This window comes from Talpa occidentalis, unplaced genomic scaffold (genome assembly GCF_014898055.3).
Source record: "Talpa occidentalis isolate TD23 unplaced genomic scaffold, MPIMG_talOcc4v2.1 talOcc4.12, whole genome shotgun sequence".
NCBI classification, from domain to species: domain Eukaryota; kingdom Metazoa; phylum Chordata; class Mammalia; order Eulipotyphla; family Talpidae; genus Talpa; species Talpa occidentalis.
This window is the reverse complement of record NW_023601212.1, coordinates 73,904,594-73,919,671: the sequence shown is the minus strand read 5'-3', so window position 1 is coordinate 73,919,671 and position 15,078 is coordinate 73,904,594. Positions and strand designations below refer to the sequence as shown.

At 37.9% G+C, this 15,078-nt stretch overlaps 1 protein-coding gene across 3 annotated transcripts in view; it reads right to left on the bottom strand.

The window, feature by feature from the left end:
* The window catches only part of TPST1 (tyrosylprotein sulfotransferase 1), a 45,745-nt gene that overhangs the window by 29,154 nt on the left and 1,513 nt on the right, over positions 1–15,078 (bottom strand). For 2 of the 3 annotated variants that reach the window (XM_037506779.1, XM_037506781.2), the window contains exon 2: positions 1,963–2,908. In XM_037506779.1, coding sequence (XP_037362676.1) covers positions 1,963–2,807 — 845 coding nt within the window. In that variant the 5' untranslated portion in view covers positions 2,808–2,908. Of the gene's footprint in view, positions 1–1,962; positions 2,909–4,646; positions 4,866–15,078 lie in introns of those variants that run through there. The other variant, XM_037506780.2, reaches the window with a different exon arrangement.

Sequence of the window (15,078 nt, the reverse complement as noted above, 5' to 3'; positions counted from 1 at the left end):
GAAAGAAGTATATTTTAGCAGTACTAATTCATCTGGTCCATGAACATAGGAGAATTTTCCACTTATTTGTTTCTTGTTTGATTTTTTTCATAAGTGTTTCATAGTTTTTATTCTATAGATCTCGTCTCCATGGATATATTTATTCTCTATTCTTTTTGAAGTTTGCTTTTAAAGTTATTTTAAGTGGGAATATTTATATGATTTGCTTTTTGCATAGCTAACTGCTGGTGTAAATAAACAGTACTGATTTGTATATGCTGATTTTCTTTATATATATATATTTTTTTTAATAGAGGCATATTTTATTTATTTATTTGTTTGTTTGTTTGTTTTTTGTTTATACATGCACTGGGTACAGTCAGAAGCGCGGGAGGGTGAGAGCATTCACCAGAGCCAGAGCGGGGAGCAGAGCAGGCAGAAGGACCGAAGTACACTGCTGAGGGGAGCAGCGGGCGGCAGGAGAGGTCTGCGCGCCATGTGGGACCCTCCTCCAGTGGCCGGGGAGCAGCCGGGGATCGAACCTGTGCCGCAGAGGCCGCAGGCAGCTTCGCAACCCAGCACTCAACCGCTGCGCCACTGAGGAGGCCCATATATGCTGCAACTTTCCTGAATTTATTAGCTCTAGTAGTATTTTAATAGTCTTAGGTTATCTAAAAATAGAATCATGTCCTCTGCAAATAGATAATTTTGCTTCTTTCTTTCCAATTTGGATACCTTGTATTACTTTTTATTACCTAATTGCTCTAGCTATGACTTCCTATACACTGTTGAATATACATAGTGAAAGTGAACATCCTCACTTGTACCAGATCTTAGAGGGAAAGCTTTCTTTCAGTGCCTATTGATAATGATGGTAGCAGTTCCTCTATAAATGGCTTTTATTGTATTGAGGTAAGTTCTTTTTATACCTATTCTGTTGAGTTTTTATAATGAATGCATGTTGAACTTTGTCAAATATTTTTTCTGCATTTATTAAGATGATCATGTGGTTTTTATACTTCATTCTATTAATGTAGATTAACACATTGTTTGATTTGCATATGTTCAACCATCCTTGCATTTCAAGGATAAATACCACTTGGTCCAGGTGTATAAACTTTTTGATGATGTGCCATTGAATTCAGCTGGAAAGTGTCTTATTGAGGATTTTTGCATCTATATTCATAGAGATGTTTAAATGTAATTTTACTATCTATGTTATCTTTGGATAGCGCTGATTTCAGTGATAGTGGCATTGTAAAATGAATTTGGAAGTGTTCCTTCTTCTGTTTTAGGGTTGAGAATAAGAAAGATTAGCATCAATACTTTGAAAATTCAGTGCAATTCACTATAAACCCATAACTTTTCCTGGGCTTTTACTGGAAGGTTTTTGATTACTGATTCAATCTATGTATTTGCTAGTGGCTGTTTAGGCTTTCCACTTCTTCTTGATTTAATTTTGGTAAATTGTATGTTTCTAGGAGCTTATCCAATTTTTTTTTTAACCAGAAAACTCACATCAGAGTGAATTTATCCAATTCTTATTAGTCTAAATGCTTGGAATTCATTACATGCTCACCAGTATGGCAGATCCATTTCCCCATATTAATGTTAACCTCACAAAAATCAACTATCATTATTAATGAAAACATCTACAAATTAGAAATCAGAAGCTAATGAAATTAAATAGACATTAAAGCCTGAGGTCAGTGAAAAAGGTCTTTCATTACCTAAAAAATCAATTTGTCGCCACCAAATAAATAAAAATACACTCCATAGATTAAAAAATGAATTAAATGAATAACAGGTTTATAATGAACTGGCTAGAGAAATTTTTTTAAAATTCATCAATGAAGTTCTATCTATCCCAAAAATTCCTATAGCTTCCATACACACACACACACACACACACACACACATATACACGTATACATGTCATTATTTACTAAATATAGTCAAAATAAAAAAATTATTTCTACTCACTTTGACAGAGATACTCCCCCAGCTTTCCCAATCATCTCTTCATGATGCAATACTGAGTGGTTCCATGGAATATGGAGGAACTTTAAGAGTGATCTCATCCACCGTTCAGGATGTAAGACAAGCTGTTCATAGTGAACTAACATACATTTTTTATAACCAACCTCCATACACTGGTTATACATAGTCTCTATGGCACGATTCCACTTGGTTAAACAGTCCCTGTAGCTGTTCAAGTCAAACCCAGCTATGGTAACTTTCCGAGAAATCATTGAATGTACTGATGCCCGGCCATCTCGGACCATCAGAAGAAATTTGGCATTGGGGAACAACCTAGCAAGGTAAGTTAAGGATTTCAGGGCAAAAGGATCTTTATTACATAAATAAGGAGCGGGTTCCCCATGCTTAACAATGATTTCTAGTAAAAAGGCTTGCATGGCAGAATCCAGTACTTCATCAGTAACACCAGCCTCATCCAAGCGTATTTTCTCTTTACTTGACCGTGACCACATCTGCTTCAGGGCCAGTATTCGGGGAATGACCCTGGTTTCCTCTCCACAGCGAATGTCAGGGTGTGCATCTAGCATGGCCCTCATAAGTGTGGTTCCACTCCGAGGCACACCTCCAATAAATATTAAAGGCATATCTTTGTGATAGGCAAAGGTTTTGTTGGCTTTAATGTCCAGGCTGGTTCGCATAGTGGTCTTTGTGCTCTCCAATTTGAGGGGTTGGCTACGTTCCTCTATCCGGTGATGGCATTCCATGGCATGTTGGCCCAAGTAAAACACAGTCACAGAACTAATCACCAGACATGCCAATAGTAAGTTCTGCTTCAGTTTTCCAACCATCTTGATATGGTTATCTTGTTATTAAACAGATATTTTGCTCAAAATGACTTTCTGAAAATGTTCAGGCCATGGAGATTCTACTTCAGAAAGATGATCAACATCTAACGGGAAAAGGAAAAAGTTATTTTATCATCACATTAGGACTGTTCAAAAATTAGTCCTCAGTTATCACCATTACATTTTAGCTAGAAAGAAGATGAAGATTCTTTCTGAAGTCTGAAAAAGAAGCTTTCTTAGAAAATAAAGACAAACCCAAAAAATGGAAGATAATATTTACAAATCACATATCTGATAAGGGACTTGTTTCTAGAATATATAAAGACTGTTACCATGCAACAATAAAGACAAATAATCCAGTTAAAACTAGACAAAGGATCTGAATAGACACTTCTCCATACGAATGGTTAATAAGCACATAAAGTGATATTCAACATCATTAGTCTTTTGGAAAATGTAAATCATGAGCTATTACTCCACATCATTAGATGGTTACATGATATCAACAATAAACAAGTGTTGGTGAAGATGTGGAAAACTGAATACCTCCTACACAGCAGATGAATGGAATTGTAAAATGTGCATCCACTTTAAAAAACAGTTTGGCAAAAATATAAAGAACAAATAAAAAAATTAAAATAGCTTGGAGTCCAGCAAGAAAAGGGCACACTGAAGACACCAAGCTCATCTCCTTCATATAGTCACAACTAAACTGCAGCAGAGCAAAATCAATAATCCCTGAAAGATAAAAGGATGACTGCAGAACACATTAGCAACAACAGACCAGTGGCAAGAGGTAGGAAAAACTGTAACTGAACTGTATTTTCACTGATACCAAGCAGAACAACTCATGAGAGGGAGGGTGGCTGTTGTATGGAACTCCCCTTCAGTTGGCGATTCAAGCACATACCCCCTTCAGGGACTTTGGAGCTCCATCATTGTGCTGGATAAGGATATCATCTCAGACTCCTGAGAATGGCACATTTTTTTTTAAAGATTTATTTATTTATTTATTTATTTATTTATTTATTTATACAAGCACTATACAGTCGGAAGCACGGGGGGGGGGGTGTGAGAAAATTCACCAGAGCCAGAGCGGGGAGCAGAACAGGCAGACTGACGGAATACACTGCTGAGGGGAGCAGCAGGCATGGGAATGGCACAAGTTTTAAAAAACCCAACAAGCACTGGAGAGGATGCAGAGAAAGAGGAACTCAATTATGCTGTTTACAGGAATGTAAACTGGTATAATTATCTGGATTTTCCATAAAAAACTAAAAGTGGAAATGCCATATGATCCAGCAATCTGACTCTTTGGCATATATCCAAAGAACATGAAACTATCAAATAAAAATACTGTAAGCCCGACAATGTATATTACAATACTATTTATAATAGCGAGGACATAGAAGCAAACTAAATGCCTACAGATAGAAGACTGGATCAAGAAGATGTATATCTGTACTATGGAATACTTTTCAGCCATAAGGACAGATGAAATGTTGCCAGATACAACAAAATGGAAAGAGTTTGAGGGAATTTTGTGTAACAAAGCAAGTCAAAATAAATGGATATGTACATAGCAGATAAAGTAAATACTTCAATAAAGTAAAATACTTACCAAAACTAGTGGACATTAATAAATGAAGTGAGAATTCTAAGATTAAGAAGGAAGGAGCAGGGAGAAAGGGTCAAAGGAAATTAATGTAAGGGTTGGTGGTAGTGGTTGAGGTGGGGGGAAAGAGCTTGGCATTCCTTAAAAGGTTAACATAGAGTTTCTGTAAGATCCATCAATTCCACCCAGGAGAACTTAAAAACATGTGTCCACACACAAATACTTACACACGAAAGTTCAAAGCATCATTATTTGTAGGCAAAAAGTAGCAAAAACCCAAATGATCACTACTTAATAAATGGATAAAATCGTGTATCCACACAGTGAAGTATTATTCAGCCATCAAAAGAAATGGAGTACTGATACTGCTACGCCATGGATCGACCTTGAAAACAGTATGCTGAGTGACTGAAGCCAGACTGTATGATTCCATTTATCTGCAGTATCTAGAACAGGCAAATTTATAGACAGGAAAATTAGTAGTTGCCTGAGGCTAAGGGCAGAAAGAGTGACTACTATGTAGTTTCTTTTTGAGAAATTTTCTAAATATAGATTGTAGTGAATTTTTTGGTTGTGGGTTTCATCACAATTAATACTGTTTTCTTTTTTAAAAAAAAAACTACTACACTCTTATTAGAATGACTAAAATAAAAATTACTGACAATATCAAGTACAAATGAGGATAAAGAATAATGGGATTCAGAGTAATACATACATCACTGGGATGCACAATGGTACATCCACTCAGAAAAGGTTGGCAGATAATAACAAAAGTAAACATGTGCTTCCTCTACAACCCAACAATTGCACTCCTGAGCCCTTATCCCAGAGAAATGAAACCCATGTTCAGACAAAACATGCATATGAAAGTATATAGCAGTTTCATCATAATCATCAAAAAATTAAAATGAAGCAAATGTCTTTGGTAACTTGGATAAACTATGGTACATTCTTTACAGAAACACTACCCAGCAAGAAAAAGAAATGAACTCTTGATAAAAATCAACAACTCAGATAAATCTCAAAGGCATTACGCTAAGTGAAAGAAGATGATCTTACAATCATTTTATTCATAAAATATTCTCCAAAAACACAACTACAAATCAGTAGGTGCCAAAGGACTGTGACTATCAAAGGATATAACACATCAGAGTTTTCTGGGATGATGGAGCTCTGTTCTCCATTTGTAGCAGTTCTTAGATAAGTCAACACATGTATGAAAAAACTATGCACCAAAAAAAAGTGAATTTTACTTGGCTTTTTATAATAATTTTTAAAACAAAAATTTTTAAGTGGAAAAATGTGAAAATGATAGGCAGATTGTATAAAACCAAGAACAGGAGGCTGTGATACTAAATCTTCCAATTAATATTTCTGACCAAACATTAGTTTGCGGTGATAGGAATACATTAAATAATGGGTTTTACTGAAAAGACCAATGATCCGAGAAAAATTATCTCATATTTTCCATTAAATGAACACTTAAATGAAAAATTCATTTAAACCTGAACAAAGCAAACCAAACTCACTTAATGAAGCAAGGAGAACTGCTCTCAGGGATGCAATAAACTCTAATAATGGTTGGTTTTATTTTAGATAGTTACACAGAAATTACTCCACTTGTACATCCCATTAGTTTGGGGGGCAGGGCTGTTGCACAATGCATGTTACATTAGAGAATAGCAGAAATCACTAAGAAAATCACCCTGAAAAGGAAAAACTTTTCAGTTTATTGCATTTAATTTACCAACTTCTGACACAAGTCAGAATTTAATAAGTGACAAATGATTCAACTCCTTGCACAACTTATCTTCACAACAATTAAAAATTCAAATTATAAAAAAACCAGATAACTAACCCTCTAAGATCTTCCCCTAGCATATATCAGATACAAAACACTTCCCAATTAAAAGTTAATATGACAGAGCTTTATTGTTACTATAGCAGCAACCAAAAGTATCTGATATCAACTTCTCATTAATATGAGGCAAGTTCCCACAAAAATACATAAAATAGACAAAAATTAGAAATATGTTATTAGTGTATTTTCTTGTTCAGAAACATAAATCATTTTAGGGGCTCCATAGCACTTTACTAAAGGAATCTACCATTGTTTATATGGCCAATTCTCCAGTATTTACTTGTTTTTAAATTTCTAGGGTTATAAACAACATTGTGATAAATATTCCTGTATATACAAACATCTTTGCATACATGATCACTTTCTTAAACTAAATTTTTTAAAGACTTATTTATTTATGCATACAAGAACTGGGGTACAGGCCAGAGGTGCAGGGGGTAAGAGGATTCACCAGAGACAGAGTGGGGAGCAGAACAGGCAGATCTACTGAAATACACTGCTAAGGGGAGCAGTGGGTGAGACAGGAGAGGTCTGCTGTGCCATGTGGGTCACCCCCCTGGCAGGGGTCGGGGATCCAACTCTTGCTGAAGATGCTGCAGATAGCTTCACAGTACTGTGACCTAACCCCTTGAGCCACCAGGGAGGCGCTTCAACTAAATTTTTAATTTTTTTAAAAAAATTATTTATTTTTATACAAGAACTGGGGTAGAGGCCAGGGGCGTGGGAGGGTGAGAGGATTCACCACAGACAGAGCAGGGAACAGAACAGGCAGACTGACCAAAGTACACTGCTGAGGAGAGTAGTGGGCGAGACAGGAGAGGTCTGTCCCGCCACAAGGGTTTCTCCCTGGCCAGCTGGGAATCAAACTGGCGCTGCAGAGGCTGCAGACAGCTTCACAGCGCTGCGCTCAATGTGCTATGCCACTGGGGAGGCCCTAAACTAAATTTTTAGAAGAGGAATTGCTACGTTAGTGTGTGGGGTGTGCTTGATTTTAAAGTATTTAATATATATTTGATTCATCTTATTCTCATACCCTACATGCAATCTGATAAAAAAAAAAAAAAGCCACTGGCTCTACCTTCAAAATATAGTCATAATGTGACCATTTCTCAACACTTCTATTAGCAGCACCACCAGCATCTCTCCTAGGATTACTGGCAGGCATCCTTTCTATCCCTGCCCCGTAGAGTCTATTCTCAATTCAATAGCTAAAGGGATCCTTTAAAAACATAAGTCAGAACTTGTGATTTTTCTGCTCAAAGACTGGTATTATTTTTCAAAATGGCCTTGAAAGGCCTTATTTTAAGTCTCCAACTTGTGTGTAATTCCTCTGTCTCTTTTAGTAGTACTGACTATGGTCAAGCTAATTAATACATTGTTGTCTCAAAACAAAACTTTGTTGTTCAAAGTAAAGGAACTGAGAATGTGCTTCTCTTAGCAGAAGTTTCTTAAAAACTCAAATGAAGGCAATTCTCCATTACTTTTTTCACAAATAAAGCTTTTTTTTTTAAATTTCTTTCATATTCTTTTATTTATTTATTAACGATTTATTTATTTATTTATACAAGCACTGGGTACAGTCAGAAGCGTGGAGGGTGAGAGAATTCACCAGAGTCAGAGCGGGGAGCAGAGCAGGCAGAGGGACCGAAGTACACTGCTGAGGGGAGCAGCGGGCGGCAGGAGAGGTCTGCGCGCCATGTGGGACCCTCCTCCGGTGGCCGGGGAGCAGCCTGGGATCGAACCGGCACTGCGGAGGCTGCAGGCAGCTTCGCAACCCAGCGCTCAACCACTGCGCCACCGGGGAGGCCCAAAAATAAAGCTTTTTATTTGTCACCATTAAAAGTTTGGATTTTAAACCGATTTTTGGACTGGTGGTTCACATATTTCAGCTAATTCAACTTTAGCACCTGTCTCTTCTCCAATAACTTTTCCAGAACTATTACTTTCACCATGAATCTCCTTGAGTTTTCTCAATTCAAACTTGGGCTTCTTCAGCATTTTTACTTTTTAATGATGACATCATGGAGCAGGAAAATAGACTGGCAAGCCTTTTCTGTATTTCCCAGTGCTGTCTGGAATCAATTTATTGACAATATCTTGCATCTCTTTTTCATTTGCAGATCTCAGGTCATGATTTCCATCATCTTCCTCCAGACTTGACAGATATATTGTTGCTGAGCAAAGAAACCTTCAAATCTCAGTGTTGCATTTTTTAGTAAAACCAACACTGAATAGATGAATAGATGAAGCGAGATCCATTGGCAGTCTTACACATCAATGTGAGCCTTAATCATGGACTGCCATTTTTTGACCATGGAACACATTTTGTCAAGATAGGACCCACACCACGAGAGTTAGGCAAGGACATGCCTATCCTCAGTAATTAGCTTCAGATTTCTACCCGCAGCTTCATCATTCTGCAGATCACCAAGGTTCACTTCAGAAACTTAACCCTTAGGTCATGAGATGAGACGTTAGCTCCTTGAGTTCCTGTGACTAGTGTTTTTCCAGTATTTTTTGTATTGAACATTGCCAGTGCTTTCACATCATACCAATCTTTTCTAGAAAACAGACCGACTACTTTCTCCTTGGTTCCCTTTTTTGCCACCTTGATTAAGGCACTTGTTTTGCCGACCACTATGGTTTACGCAGAGAGCCAAAAAGGCTCAACTCCCTTTAAACTGAAAGATAATTAAGGGAAAAGAAAACTTTGCCATATATCCAAGCAGACCTAAACAGCTGGGTCAGTTAATACAGTCTGATGGATTTTTTCCAAGCTTTTATTTCTTTAGTATTTTAAATTAAACACTGTCTCCCCCAACACACTTGGTATGTAGGGGAAAGGGGGGAGAATATGTTCTATATCCTCTTCAAAATTTTCTATTACTTAAAAACAAGTAATAAGTGGTCAAAGGCCTTGTAAAGGATATAGAAAAAAAAGGAAAAGGGGATTTTAGCTTCCTCAAAGCTAAAATCACTTTTTGTCACTTTTTTCCTAGGCTTATGATGCCTGATTTTCTCTCTTAGGATGGTTCTTAACGTGGAGTTTCATAGTATCATTGAGCATCAGTGCGAAAAGGGGCCATGAAATCATCTAGGCCCAAAGGACTTATTTAAGAGATATATAAACTAAAGCCCAAGCAGCACATTCTCCTTACCACCTCTTGAAATCATTCTAAACATTCTTAAAATATCTTTTATTTCTTTTTATAACTTTTTAAGTAAATCTCTTAAAATCTTTAAGTAAGATTTTATATCCTGAAGCTCAGAGCCCTTGTCTATGTCCCTTCATGCACCACAGCAAGCTTGGCAAAGCACCAGGTCAGAGTGCCCACTGAGTCTTCAAAAAGCATCAGCAAATGAGTCAAATTGGGAGATACATTTCTCCAGATAAGAAATGGTGTGGAGTTTGGGGTAACTACTCACACCTACCTTCACACTGATTCTTCTCAAACTCTTGAGAAAAAAAAAATAGCCCTATCATTTAAGAATAAAGTCAAGTAAAAGCTGGTCTTGACCACAGTGCACACATGCACTTACACACTCGTGCACAAGCCTCTTTTCATATGCTCAGTATCAAACTTAGAATGATTTGACTTAATGATATTCTAATTCTACAATGGTGCAAAAGTGATATGTATTGAGTAGAAACTGGACTTCAAATGTTGGCTTTTTCCCAGGCTAGAAATATAAGGTAGATTCTCTCTCATGATGCTGGACAGCAGCAGCAAGCGGTAGCTTCCAGTCACCAAGAGATCCTAAGGGCAAACAATCCACACTCTATAGACTGTTTCTCGTTTTCCATACTCAATAAATTCAATAGTAAGTATTCAAAACTCTACTATAAAACAGACCTTGTGTTAGATGACTGTGCCCAACAGTGAGCTAATATAAATATTTGTGCTCACTTACAGTAGGCTAAGCTAAGCCATGATGTTCAGCAGGTTAAGTACATTAAATGCATTAACTTAAGATATTTTCAATTTATGGTGCATTTATCTAGATGCAAACCCATCGTAAATTAAAGAAGATGTGTAGTTTAAAGTCAACTTCACTGTATTTTTAGATAAGTAGTATCAATATTTTTTGAACGGGGACATTTACAGAGCTGAGGCTGACGTAGAAGGGACACTAGAGAATAGAGTCTCATTTTTATCTCGAGGGAAAAGAAAAAGCATTGAAACACTGAAATAAATACATAAATATATCTGAGAAATCACTATTAGTAGGACTGCTCTTTCCCAGCATGTCAAATGAAACAAACTACCAGAAATAATGCTCCAGAGAAGAAGAGTGCTGACATTACACTTCCGTTGCAAACTTTATAAAGACTTTTAATCAGAAACAGTATCAGTCAACAAAACTAGAGGTATGGAGGTCAGCAGTCAGCAAGGCCACGTCCACCACCTCGTGTACACGCATGGGCCGAGGCACAAGCACTCACAGGTACGTTCATCATCTGCGCTTGTTATAATCAGGAAAGGGGTCAGTCACATGCCGGGTCCAAAGAAATGCTGAGCAAACAGCCCAGCGAAAGATAAAATACAAGAATGGAAAAATCCAAAAAAAACTTTCTTTCCTTTGTTAATTATTAGCTCCTTGCTTGCTTTCCATGCCCATTTAAGAGGCCAACTAATGTGGCAAATAGCAGCAGTCAATGCCACTTTACCTGTTGTCTAAAGTCCAGTCTATAGTTGGATTTTCTATTCACTTCTAGACTTTTAGCGAAAGGAAAGATAATTGTATAACATGCTCAACTAGTCAATAACAAGGGATAAATTGCAACGACAGCTTCACCAGTCAGCAGAAACCTCAAGACTAACCAAATAAACCCACAGTTGCAAGACCAATTCCTCTTATGTCAAGTCATGGTCAGAGCACCAGCATGGGAACACCTTTTCCCAGCTGCACACTGGGCACTTGAACTAGAACCACTTACCACAAATGGCAGATATATGGTATACACACAGCTGACAATTTTTGGAAGTCTGCAGGAACCCATCTTCTTAAAGAAACAGTGTACTGGGATTTTGTTTTCAATAAAACCAATTGTCAGGAAGTAAAAGAGCTAGTCAAATACTGAGGACTGAACCTAATGCCTAGACCATAACTAGCGACAAGGGTACACGTTTAACTCAAGCATAATGTTTTTTAATATTTCAAGTTAAAGGAAACGATGTCTGGGAATTGCTCCAAAAATACCTGTGAAATTAATAGCTACAAATCAGTAACTACTGGAGTGATGGGTATTTGAGGGCTCAATATAATTATCTCTATATTGTTAGTATGTTTGAAAATTTTCATAACAAAGTTCAAATGAAAGAAAATAAAAATTTTAAGTTACCAAGTTCTCAACTTCTCAGACCTGTAAATCAGAGAATGCTAACCATTCCTCTTCTAGGTTCTTCACTCATGCTTATCTTTTGTTTAAACCACTCAAGACTGGGAGCACAAAGAAAACAAAACAAATTTGCTGAAATTATGTTCTCTCCAATAAATCAAAGCTATATAATTTATTTTTACCATCTTCTTGACTTTCAGAGTTTCAAATAACTGAAATAGGAAAAAAAAAAAGATGGCATTGAATGAATGTAAAAAAAGTCTAGTATATTAGTGCACCTGGGCTCTAGTCTAAAATCAGTATTTTCTTAGCCACTTGGAACTATATAAATTACTGATCATCAGTTCCCTCATCCATAAAATAGGGATAATGATAATCAGCCTCTTTTTCACACCTAATTAAGAGTGGGAATTAAAAAGTAGATTGGAAAGAAAATACAAAGGCTGAAGGAACACCTGCAAGGTTTCTTTTCTTTCACAATGCTGCTGTGACAACCAAGCAGATAAAATGTGAAATCCCTCTTAAAGAACAGAGGTGTGTGGCACTCTTCACACGCTGCTCATGCTCCCACGTCACCTTTCAGCACCCCTCTCATGTAGCCTGCCCCTTCAGAACCAGTCTCCATTCACACCAGGTACCTCCACACCTGGCCTCTGCTCCTACTTTGTCTCCTGTGTCTTGCCTTTTTCTCCCTTTCGCATATCCTTCTTCAGTGCCCTTTTCCTAACCTTCTCCTTCCCCAAATCAACCGTTCCCTCTTCTATAACCTCACACAATTGGTAAAAACACATTGATTTGCATATTTATGCCACTATATTGTGGTTAGTCCACCTCCACTACACTACAAACTTTTTAAAATGGGCAAACGCAGTGGATACATCAGATAAACTCTAAAGCAAGGAATTTACAGATGAATAGACAACTACTGAAATCTTCTCTATTAAATCTCCCTTAATTGTTCTCTCTGTGTCAGTCTGCCCCTCTCTAACCCATTCTCTACAGAGAAATCAAAGGTATTGTTCTCAAAATATATCTGGCCACAACATTCATTTCAATGTTCATACCTTCCAAGGCAAGGAATGAAAACATGTACCCAAATCTATCTTAATTTCTAAAGCCTTATCCTTAGAGCCTAGAAAAAGACATGTAGATACAACCTCCAAGGGAACTTGGACTGTAGAGATCAAAAGAGGAATTGGAAAAGGAGTGAAAGCGTTGATGCAGAGGTGACCGTAAGCATGTATAATCTAAGTAGGCGGCTACAGTAAGAATGGGCACCCCATGGGGAAGTCATCTAAGCACATCCAGAAAATGTAGGTGATTTTATGACTGAGACAAAAGGCAAGTCATGCAGTAAGACATGAAGGATGAGATGGGTACAAGTCAGACTTTGCAAGAGCTGACAGGTTAAAATCTTTCAGAGGTTCCCTCACTATCATCAGGATAAAACTCTGCAGCAAGACACATAAAGGCCATTCATAAGTTGCATCTTTATACCTTTCCAGGCTAATCTCTCATCATGTCCCAAGTCTCCTCCATCCTCCATTCCATGTATCAGTTCTTTCCCAAACGCATCAGGTTATCACACAACTCTGTACATTTTCCAAGAATGCCCATCTCTTCTTTCCTCCCCATGTCTAGATTCATCTCTTTTGAAAATATGATTGGTTTACAGAGCACCCTGGCACTTTGCTGTAACTGGAGACACAATGAGATATGACACAACCGCTTTCCTTAATGAGTTTGCTAAAGAAGAAAATTACAAAAACAGATCATTATAAAAAGTAAAAATGGAGATGATAGCATGTGCAGGATACTATGGAACACAAAAAAATCACTTAACCCGGGCCTCCCCGGTGGCGCAGCAGTTGAGCGCTGGGTTGCAAAGCTGCCCGCAGCCTCTACAGCGCCGGTTCGATCCCCGGCTGCTCCCCGGTCACCAGAGGAGGGTCCCACATGGTGCGCAGACCTCTCCTGCCGCCCGCTGCTCCCCTCAGCAGTGTACTTCGGTCCTTCTGCCTGCACTGTTCCCCGCTCTGGCTCTGGTGAATGCTCTCACCCTCCCACGCTTCTGACTGTACCCAATGCTTGTATAAATAAAAAAAATAATAAATCTTTAAAAAAAAATCACTTAACCCAAACTGAGAAAGGTATGGATAGTCAGAAAAGTGTAAGGTGCCTGTGAACAGAATCCTTTCCTCATCCTCTCCAAGTTAGTGCTAGATTGAATGTCTATTTCCATAATGTTTTCTTCTCTGAATCATGAAGAGCCAAGGATGAAGATGAGGCTACCCTATCGGTCTGGCTCATTATACCAAGTGTCTGGGAGCTGACAAAAAGTTTTAAGTAAACCAGTGGCATGATCAGAGCTACATTTTAGGAATGTAACCAATCTCAGCAGCAGTGTGGAGGATAAACTAGAGTGTAGGACCCAGAGGTAGCTACTGACTATGGGGAACACCCAGACTCCAACAAATCTCCAGGCAATGAGAAAAATATTTGCTGTATGGTCTACAATAGTGTGGAGGAGAAAAGAGGATTCTAAGGTTTCTAGGGTAAAGATCTTAATATAGGGGGAGTGTCCATGTACGTGCTAGAGGGGGGCTATGAATAGAGGAAAGGGAAAGAGGAAAAAAACAAATTTGAAGTATCAAATATCCAAGTATAGTTATCCAGCAGGCAGATGAAAAGAGGAATACCTGAAGTTTATGAAAAATGGAGACTAAATATACATTTTTGAAAACTATAAATACACAGATGCTATTTGTAGCCTAAAAGGAAATGTAACCCTGCAAGGAAATTAGAGAACAGAGAAAAGAACAACAACAACAAAAAAAAAATACCTAATGAATGCCACGTTAATCTGAGAGAAAAAAGAGGAAGGCATCAAGGGAAGGTTTTGTTTCTGCTTTGCATTGTGGAAATCTGAGCAGGTTGCAAAAAAAGAGATATAGGGAGAAATCTAAGATGTTAGCTTTACCAAGGAGGACCCTTCTTCCTCTGAAATAAAAGATGGGAAATCAAGAGAGATACAAACACAGAGAAAAATGACAGACCCATGAAAGTACAAAATTGATGCCCACCAATTTCTCTGTGAAGTAGGAGGCAAAATAAGCAATGAAGAGATGTTAAGAGTAGGACAATGGCAAAAATCTATAAACAGTCATTTAGATTTTAGTACATAAGAAGAACCTAGCCAGAAAAAGAATCCCCAGGCAGTGTGAGTACAGTTGGAATCCAGAAGTTTAGACCAGTACCAGCAGCACAGTTAATGATTTTCTCCAGCCTGCCCTGGAGATCCCAGAAGCAGAAAAAGCCGACTATTTGACTGATCCAGGCTTGCAGACCATCAAAGCAATGACGAGAATGGCTTGAGGCCAGTAACACTGCTCACAAAATTTTAAAATGTCAAATTAATTTCACTCTTTTAAAAAATTGACTGTAGATTTTTCCTCTG